Here is a 9,895-nt window from a genome sequence, read left to right on the forward strand (position 1 = left end):
CACGGCCTCGCCACGCTCAACAGCCCCGCGCCTCCCCTCAGAGGCCTCCCAGCCCCTCACCCGCCGCCCGGCATCGGCCCTGGGGTGTCGCTGGGACCCCCGGGGCGGGGGCCGGGGCGGAGGCGCCGGGCAGGGCGAGCCCCGCCGGAGCCGGGTGCGCCGCGCCTCGCCTCGCCTCGCCTCGCGTTGCCAGGCAACGGCCGGCCGGCCTCGCCGGGGACCGGCAGCCTTCCTACCCTCACCCGCGGTCGGCAGCGCGCTCCCATTGGCTGCCGCCGCGCTGCGCTCGGCTCCCATTGAGCGCCCGCCGCCGCCGCCGCGTCCTCATTGGCGCGCTGCCCTCTGGCCACGCCGCGTCACTTTCTCACACCATTCCCCCCCTCCCGCCGCGCCGGCGTGCGAGCCGGCCGGGGGGGCGGGACTCGGGCGGCGAAGGGCCGTGATTGGTCGGGAGAGCTGCCGCTCAGGGAGCGGGCCGGCGCCCCGGCGGCGGGGCTGTTTAAAGGCGCCCGGCGCCGGCGCCCCGTGTCGTCCTCCGGTGTGTGCCAGCGGGCCAGGGCGCGGAGCGGCGAGCCGAACCGGGAGCCATCACCTCCGACAGGTGAGGGCGGCGGGGCAGGCACCCTCCCCGCCGCGGGCGGGACGGCGGTCCCCGTCTCGCCCTTTCAGCCGCGGCGGGGGATGCGGAAGAGCCACGCGTGGGGGGAATAACACGCGTGGGGCCGCCCGCGGTGCTCGAGGGTGGGTCGGCGTGGGTAGGAGCGGTGTGTTGTTGGTGGGTGCAAGCGCGGGTGAAGTAGGTAGTGCCCGCAGTGCGGCAAGGGCGGGGAGAGGGAGAGATGGAAAAAGGGAAAAAAGAGGAAAAAAGGATGAAAGAAAAAAAAACCCAACCCAAAAGAAGTGTGTCTGGGTGCCCCTTAACGTGGGTACCTCTTCACGCGGGTGCCCCCCCGACGGGGTGAGCGGCGGTGGGTGGCTGCTGCGGGGCTCTGCCCCCGCCTCGGGGTCCGCCAAGAACCCTGGAAGCCGCGGTCCCTCTGCCTGTCGCCTCTCAGTGTCGCGACAGAGGCGCCCACCCAAGTCGGGGCGAGCGGAGCGGGCGTGCCCCCCTTCTCCCCACCACTTTTCTCCCCCCCCACCTCCCGCCCACGCCGACCCACGCGGGGCGAGGGCAGCCGGGTGTTGCCCCCGGGGATGCCGTCGCCTCCGTTGGTGGTGATGGCGAGTGTCGCAGGGGTGTGGGCATCCCGGCGCCCACCTCCTTGCGGCTGTCGGGGGTCCTAGTCTGGGATGGAGGGAAGGTGCCGCGGGTGGTTCCTCCCGGGTGGATCCGAGGTGCCGCCTCCGCCAGTTGCTGTTTTGACGCATTTTGCCGGTTTCCCATGTAGCCGCATCTCCGGCCCATGGAGATGCAGGCCACGGGGTGGGGGGGGGGGGGGGGGGGCCGGAGGCAGTGACCACTCGTGGCGTGGCAGGCATCTGACACGCGCGTGGTACCTTTTGGCGTGGCAGGGGGGAGGGATGACTGGGTGATGCTGTAGCTGAAGCCACCAAGCCCTTCGCCGTTCCAACTTTGGAAAATCAGCCCGAAGCTGCCGCTGATGAAGTCTCTTCCCCAAACCTTCCAGAGGCAGGAGGACCAAGGCAGCCACCAAACGCGTGGCTTGCGGCAAACAGGCCCGGGGTGCCCCGTTTCTAACATTGTCAGGTGCTCTCTGTGAATTAAAAACCGAAGCAGGGAAAGGGCGAAGTCAAGTTATTGACACAACACGCTCAGATTCCCAACAAAAGCCCACACAGTTGAGAACGATGTATTTCGGGCAACGCTGGCGGAAAATAGTGGCCGTTTTATGCAGCTCACCCGTGCCCTATGTGATGTTAGCGGGGGGGGGACGGGGGGACATAAACCAAAGTAGGTTTCTCATTTTTAATACGTGAAGGAATTTGGAGCTCTCCATCGTCTGTTTAAAAGAAACTGTACTATTCAGTACTCTTTCGTTTTCAGTTAAAAAAAAAACCAAAACACAAAAAAACCCACCCCGATGATGGGATGTCATCGGCTGTTTGGCCAGAAGGACAAAAGGCTGGTTGTTCTACCTCAACTAAACACATATTTTTGGGGTTTTTTTCCCCTGTAATGACCGGCTGACTTAAGATATCAAATGTCCCGTTTTCTTCAGTGACCAGAGCAAGCTTGTAAATGCATTTGGAGAGCGCTCCGGGGGGGTGCGGGCAGGACCGGCAGCGTCGTCGCGGCTCCGCCGCGCCGTCGCTGCCGGTCCTGCCCGCACCCCCGGGAGGGGGCGTGGCCACACAGGGGAGAGGCGTGGCCATCCCGACGAGGGGGCGTGGCTATCACCGCGGAGGCGTGGCCACACTGCGCCTGCGCACTCCCCCGCCTGGCCGGCGCAGCGGGCATGCGCAGTGCGTCCCTCCCCCCCCCGCCCCGCCCCGGTCGCCCTTTTCCTCCGGTGTGAATAAAGGCTGCACGAAAAGCAGTTCATAATGAAATAGGTGGTTTTAAGTACCTCGTAGGTGTAGTGGAAGCTTTGTTGGAGGCAGGTGAAGCGAGCGGCGAGCCCTGCGTAGGTCGGTGGGGCTTTAGGTCTTACCTAAGGCTCCTTGTACCTGTGGTGGATATTTTTAATATTTTCCACATGCTCGTCTTAATGCGCGTCCTGCGGGGCTCTCGCTTGTCAGCAGGGGTGTGGGGAGATGCAGGGCTTGTCCTGGGGTCTGGTGATGGTAAAGTGTAGGGAGGGTTAAAATAAGAAAGCTTGGTCTGTTGGGGGAGACCCCCGTGTGTTCATCCCAGCTGCTGGAATACCCTGCCAGGCCTGGCATTAAGGAGTGCCGAAGCGGAGCCTGCTTAAAATAAAATAAACAAAATCCCAACCAAAAAAAATAATAATATAAAAAGCCCCAACAAAACCCACACCAAAAAAAAATTCTGCTATCTTTGTTGCAAGTATACACAAAAATGGAGAGGCTTAGGTCACTGGATTTAAAAATAAAATAACTTTTTTTTAAAAAACCCTGGCCGGTTTCAAGGCAGACGTTTCCTGGTAAGGATGATTTTAAACTTCAGTTCTCAACGAGGAACATTTTACAGAAATCCAGTCTTTCTGGCTTGGTTGTGTGAAATTGAGACTTTGCGTATAAACAAAATAAGAGTAATGAACATTAGGGCAAATTTCTCAAACACTTGTAAGCGTGTGTTTTACTTGAATGAAATAACTTGGGCTTAACCTACATCCCTTGGTCTCCAGGGCTGAAATTTGTATTTTCACTTAAAAATACTGCTCAATATAAAATGTTGCAAAACTTCTGATTATGTTTACACTATGCTCAGACCAAAATCTCCCTGGAGGAAAAGTCTTGCCTTGTGCAAATGACCTTGTAGAATACCTGAAATTTAACTTTTCCTGTAAACCTACAGAAAGTGAAAGTAAGTCTCTCAAAATGGGTGCGAATAAGTCAGCCGATTTTGTGGTTTTCTGTTTGTTTTTCTTTTTCTTAAAGATCTGCCACGATGCCTGGGTCTCTTCCAGTGAACGCTGAATCCTGTTGGCCCAAAGATGTGGGAATTGTTGCACTGGAAATATATTTTCCCTCCCAGTACGTTGACCAGACAGAGCTGGAGAAGTACGATGGTGTGGATGCTGGGAAGTACACCATTGGGCTGGGCCAGGCAAGGATGGGGTTCTGCTCCGACAGGGAGGATATCAATTCTCTCTGCTTGACTGTGGTTCAGAAGCTCATGGAGAGGAACGGCCTCTCCTATGATTGTATCGGGAGGTTAGAAGTTGGAACGGAGACGATAATCGATAAATCAAAATCCGTAAAGACTGTCCTGATGCAGCTTTTTGAAGAATCTGGTAATACAGATGTAGAAGGAATTGACACCACCAATGCATGCTATGGAGGCACTGCTGCTCTTTTTAATGCCATTAATTGGATTGAGTCCAGTTCTTGGGATGGTAAGTTCAGGGAATTTTCTTGAAAAGTTACTTCATCCTCTGATTTGGGGTGATCTGCCTTATAAGAACAGTGTTCATGTTTAACCATATAAAACCCAGAGGGTAATCTGTTTATCTCTTCCAAAGTCTTTTTTCTTAAACACTGTGGGCATTTGCTGCTAGATCAGTTACAGTGTCAAAATAACTACATGGCTAATAATTGCTGGTCTTTTCCTGTAAATTTCAGTGGCTGCCAGGAAATTGGAATGTGGGGGGCGGGGGGGGGGGAAGTCAGGATTGAAGAGCCCCTTAGACTTGGGGTCATCTCCTTTGTTACCAAAGCCTAAAAATTGCTGGTGGATATTAAAATGTGCTGGACTCTTGGTTCATTTCTCATGGTTATTTCTGTGTGTTTTTCCCAGGACGCTATGCACTCGTTGTGGCTGGAGACATAGCCGTGTATGCCACTGGAAATGCCAGGCCAACCGGGGGAGCTGGTGCTGTTGCTATGCTGGTTGGTCCAAATGCGCCATTAATTTTTGAGAGAGGTTAGTCCTGGGAGAAAACTAATTATTGTTTGGGCCAGATAAACGGATCTATTCTGAAGCCTGCCCCCTGTTTTTTTCTGTGTTGCTGGAGGGCAGAGTTAACTCCCACTTATGTCAGAAATTGTTCTTTGTCTCCTCTTGCTCTGGGCTAGCTTGGCCCAGTCCCATTATAGGAGGCAAAAAGGAACAACTAGAGATTCTCATATCTGTTTATTTCCTTGGAGATTCTTCAATAAAATTATCAAAGAGTGGACTAGAGCTGAATCACACTTCCAAGGTGAAATAATGGCAGTCATTTGTTACGTGTTTGTCATGCTCAGTCCTATCATACTTAACAAGGAATTGAGGATTGTGTGAAAGGCTGCCTTAAAGGCCTGGAGCGCTGCAAAAAAATGCTGAACTCGGGCCAAATATTACTTGTTTCCCCAATGTGTTTTAAGTGGTGCATTCGAATTGATTCAAAGCAGCTGAATGAAGTCATTTTCAACTTTTGTCAATTTCTCTCCCTCAGGGTTGCGTGGAACCCACATGCAGCACGCGTATGACTTCTATAAACCAGATATGGTCTCCGAGTACCCTGTAGTTGATGGCAAACTGTCTATACAGTGCTACCTCAGTGCACTAGACCGCTGCTACACTGTCTATCGCAACAAAATCCACGCCCAGTGGCAAAAGGGTATGTAGCCTCACCTGATGGCATTGCGAGATCTGGCAAATGCTGGGATCTGTAACTACACAGACAACGTATTTTCAAGCTTTAGTGTCTAGTCTAAAGTCTAGTATATGGTTCCCTTTCTTCATGTTTGTGTGGTCTGAGGCAATTGGAATGTTTGCTGTCTCCCGTAAGAAGGGTCTTATTTTCTGTTTGTGTATGGCTAGGTACCTGATAGTCAGTAAGCAGTGGTCTCTACAGACTTTTGTTGGTGTTACGTGTAATACCTTGCTTAAAAATCTGTCATTCCCCAACTTCCAGCCAGGCTCTTAAGATAGTCAGGTTGACATTTAAATGTTATGTAACGATACTGATTATTTATTTTTTTTTACTCCATATGCTTAGTAATTGCTTCCCTCAAGAAGCATAGGTGTAAAGATTAGATAGTTAAATGAAGTAGATTATTTATTTTGTCAAAATGCTGGGTAGAAATATGGAGATCCTGCTCTTTTTGTTCTAGAAGAAGGACAAGTGTTGTCAGTTGGTGGAAAAGATCAGTAGGAAACTAATTTTTAATTAGAAGTAGCAGTAGTGTTTTAAATGACAGCAATAGTTAGTCTTAGGGTTCTCATACATGCTGACGCGTTGTGATGACTGGTATCCTGCCACCCCCCTATTTTATTTTCATAGTTGAAGTGAGTACTAAACATTAGTTGTAACACGACATTTCTGCCATTTCCAGAGGGGACAGACAGACGTTTCACCTTGAATGACTTTGGATTCATGATCTTTCATTCTCCCTACTGTAAACTGGTACAGAAATCTGTGGCTAGGCTCTTGCTGAATGACTTCCTCAGCGAACCAAACCCAGAAACAGCAAACGGTGTTTTCAGTGGTCTGGAAGCTTTCAGGTGAGAATGGCTTCTGTCTTCCTAATTCATAGAATATTAATTAATCAATATTAATCAAAGGTGTGTTTTTACTTTCTGCTATTTTAGTAACTGTTTCTGCACTTCTTTTAACAGGGATATAAAACTTGAAGATACATATTTTGACAGAGATGTGGAAAAAGCTTTCATGAAAGCCAGTGCAGAGCTCTTCAATCAGAAAACCAAAGCTTCGTTACTTGTATCCAATCAGAATGGCAATATGTATACCCCTTCAGTCTATGGTTGCCTTGCTTCTCTTCTAGCCCAGTAAGCATAAAATTGGAAAAATACTCATAGCTCTTTTTTAAAAGTAAGATCATAAAAGGTTCTTGTTTGAGAAAGCCTTCTGTAAAAGCACCATCTAGCAAACCTTTTCCTACTAGAGTGCCTTAAGCAGAAAGGCTGAAGTTAAATTATTCTGCACACACAATCGGTTCAAGTGACAAGCAGATTCAAGTTTTCTGTGTCAGAAGCTGATCTGAAGCAGTTATTTACTGCCTTCCAAAGTAGGAGCTTATTTGCAAGATGGTGTCTTTTCCCAGCTTCAACCTTCTCTCCCATCATCACCCCTCCACTCCCCCCTGAAAAAAAACCAAACCACTGCAGTGGGAAAGAGAATCAGAATGCCTTGTCTCTTTCACTATAATAATCAAATCCACATTAAATTATTCTTGTTTTACCCATTTTTATATATATATATATATTTTTTTTTTTTTTTTGCAATGACAGACGTTTACAAAATCATGTTAAGTTTAAATTAAGCCATTCCTCTTGGATTCTTTTTTCTTTATTCTGACTTTGCCTTCCGAGATGTGGTTGTTCGTTTTAGGCTTTAGGTCACTGAAGAATGAAAACTGGAATGACAGACATTTACAAAATCATGTTAAGTTTAAATTAAGCCATTCCTCTTGGATTCTTTTTTCTTTATTCTGACTTTGCCTTCCGAGATGTGGTTGTTCGTTTTAGGCTTTAGGTCACTGAAGAATGAAAACTGGCTGTCTTCTAGATAATCATATTCTGGGCATTTATTTGCTCTGTTTTGCTTAGGGAGCTTTGGAAAGCATAACAGCAGTGTTTGAAATCGTGTTTTTAAAAGTCATCATTTATGCGCATAGCATGCTAAATTTGTATTGTAGCCAGTATAATTTGCTGGCTGCATTTTCTCAGCTAGCTGCACTTTTTAGTTATTGAGAATTGGTACCTTTGGCTTAATTCTCGTGCTGACCAGCTGTTGCTTGCTTTGCAGATACTCCCCGGAGCAGCTGGCAGGACAGAGAATCAGTGTGTTCTCATATGGCTCTGGTTTTGCTGCAACGCTGTATTCCATCAGAGTTACACAGGATGCCACTCCCGGTGAGTGAAAGCAAGAGGTGTTAATTAGCTCCCTTGCACTGCTCACCTCTAAATGCCTCGTTACACTACCCACCAGTGTAGGTAAACTTGCAGAGCAGTGCCTCATGGCAGCAGTGGTAAACTGAAGATGTGCCAGCTCCAGGGAATGTTTGAGTGTCTCCTTGGGCAAATAAATAATAGTCATCAAACTCTGTTAATGCTTTGATTTGGAATATTTAGAAATTACTAACAGTTTAGTTTCTGCAATGCACAATGTTTTGAACAGGCTCGAGATGTTGACAGCACTGGAGCCACCTTACCTGATGGTTTTATGTTGTAGGTTCCGCGCTGGACAAAATAACTGCCAGCCTTTCTGATCTCAAAACAAGACTTGACTCAAGAAAGTGCATTGCACCTGATGTCTTTGCTGAAAACATGAAGATTAGACAGGACACGCATCATCTGGGTAAGATCTTTGTACATATAAGTCACTACTAGTCTTACAGCAAAATGCTCATCACTTAATTCACCTGACTTTAAATTATTCGGGTGTAGGATGAAGGAAATGTCCAACCCTTTCTGCTTCTGAGTTGCTTGTGTTCCTTGGCCCAACAGGCCTGAAATGCAAATGCAGACTTGTTGTTTCTGGCTTACTCCGTCCAAACTGTTGTGTAAAACCCTTGCCTGGCACCAACTAACAGCGAGTTACTGGCTTTTTTTTGCAGCCAACTATATTCCCCAGTGCTCGGTGGAAGATCTCTTTGAGGGAACGTGGTACCTGGTGCGTGTGGATGAAAAACACAGGAGAACTTACGCGCGGCGCCCGCTCCTGGGTGATGGACCTCTGGAGGCAGGAGTTGAAGTTGTCCACCCGGGCGTTGTTCATGAGGTGAACACTCGGCACTCTTTTAAAGTTTGATACAAATGGTGGAATGCTTTATGTGCCTGTCTCAGCATGTGCATGTATGTTAAAGGAGGAAGTGGTTTAACAAGTTACTTTTCCAATACTTTGTTAACATGTGTAACACACAAGCCAGAAGTAAAAAATTTGAACGTGGGATTTTAAAAAAAAAAAGTACATTTCATCGTAAGGAGAATGAAGCTGCTCAAGAACGAAAACAAGAACAAACTGGCTCTTTTCACATAATCAGTTTGCATGAAGCATGACCGGTTTGATTGGCTAAAGACCGAGCTGTCCAGTGTAGCATGAATGTTGTTTGAGAGTTGGACTAGCCGTGAGGTATGAATGTCTGTGAACTAGAAAAACTGTGTTTAATGTTTTTTTTCCCTTCTTCTTAGCACATCCCAAGCCCTGCTAAGAAAGTGCCAAGAATCCCTGCAACAACAGAATCTGAAGGCGTTACTGTTGCCATTTCCAATGGGGAGCATTAAGATACCTCTGTGAGGTGGGGAATGGAACAAGGTGTGAGGGTAGGCTGAGAGAGAGAGAAAAAGGATTGCAGTAGCACTGAAGTTTCCGTGCACAGTAGTACTTCACTGGAGCATGGAGAAACTGTTCAAGCTCCTTGAAAAGATTTGTCATAATATGGTGTGCTGATGTAGTATTTTCAGAACACTAAAATCATGAGTATATTGGAGATAGAGGGAGTTGCCAGGGGTTGTGTGGATTCCTTAACGTGTCTGAATTTTTTTAATTGCTGAGTTGTAGTTGTAGTCTATTACAAGGTCTTTGTACACAGGAAAAAAGAAAAAAAAAAAAAAAGGAAAGCAGCTGTTCTTCACTCTGTGCAAGCCAACTGAAGTGGATAGTTAACCTTAGTAAGCTCAAAACCTGAAAAAGTAAACCTATTGTTTGTATTACCCACATTCGGTGCCAAAACAGACACGAATTTTAATTCAAGATGTATTCTTTCCATGTTAAATGACTTGAAACCTATACTGTTACCTTCTACTCGTATTTAAGCGTGTGGCAAAATAGTCTGAGCTTTTAACATTAGGGTTCTCAGTGCCTTGACAGTGAGCAGTCAGCCTTCTGAGTACTGCACTTCTTCTCTTTCCCTTTGTCACCTTCCCTTTCTTCTCCCAGCCTGCCTCCCAGCACCCTTGCTTTGGGAGAGGTGTAGAACCAAGTAACATCCATTGCCAGAACAGAATCTCTCTCCCCTGTCAAAATGACTGGATTAAAGAACAGCGAGACTGACAGGTGGTTTTCTTCCCGGAAACTCTGTGACCTGCTGTGGTACCTACTACAGAACCCCTCCCAGCTTCCACCTGCACTATAAACCACCACAGCCTGGGAGGAAAGAGGAGAAAGCAGGGAGGTGGTAATTCTTTCTTCTAAAGAAACGAGTTAACTGATTTGGCACCTTTCGCGATTATTTAGTAGAAGTGTCTAAGGCAGCAGAATTTTCAAATAAAAATTCTAGAGCTGGTTTAATTGGCAAACGAAGGGAGGAAGATCACTTTGTCTGGCGCTCTGGCCTCTCGCTATTCTTTATATAATACCTTTCTGAA

General features: G+C 47.8%; 1 protein-coding gene across 1 annotated transcript; it reads left to right on the plus strand.

The window, feature by feature from the left end:
- Positions 1–464: 464 nt before the first annotated feature.
- HMGCS1 (3-hydroxy-3-methylglutaryl-CoA synthase 1) lies at positions 465–9,143 on the plus strand. The gene is made up of 10 exons (XM_014964889.1): positions 465–601; positions 3,523–3,980; positions 4,382–4,507; positions 5,019–5,183; positions 5,902–6,070; positions 6,185–6,355; positions 7,335–7,441; positions 7,761–7,886; positions 8,146–8,309; positions 8,720–9,143. Exons 2-10 carry the CDS (start codon positions 3,533–3,535, stop codon positions 8,810–8,812), a joined length of 1,569 nt encoding a protein of 522 aa, XP_014820375.1. The 5' UTR covers positions 465–601; positions 3,523–3,532; the 3' UTR covers positions 8,813–9,143.
- The last annotated feature ends 752 nt before the right edge of the window (positions 9,144–9,895 follow it).

Source organism: Calidris pugnax, unplaced genomic scaffold (genome assembly GCF_001431845.1).
Source record: "Calidris pugnax isolate Ruff unplaced genomic scaffold, ASM143184v1 scaffold273, whole genome shotgun sequence".
Lineage (NCBI taxonomy): Eukaryota > Metazoa > Chordata > Aves > Charadriiformes > Scolopacidae > Calidris > Calidris pugnax.

Coding starts and splice junctions, on each gene's coding strand:
- HMGCS1 (XM_014964889.1), top strand. CDS start 3,533: ATGCCTGGGTCTCTTCCAGTGAACGCTGAATCCTGTTGGCCCAAAGAT. Junction 6,071..6,184: donor AGTGGTCTGGAAGCTTTCAG/GTGAGAATGGCT, acceptor TTCTTTTAACAG/GGATATAAAACTTGAAGATA. Junction 8,310..8,719: donor ACCCGGGCGTTGTTCATGAG/GTGAACACTCGG, acceptor CCTTCTTCTTAG/CACATCCCAAGCCCTGCTAA.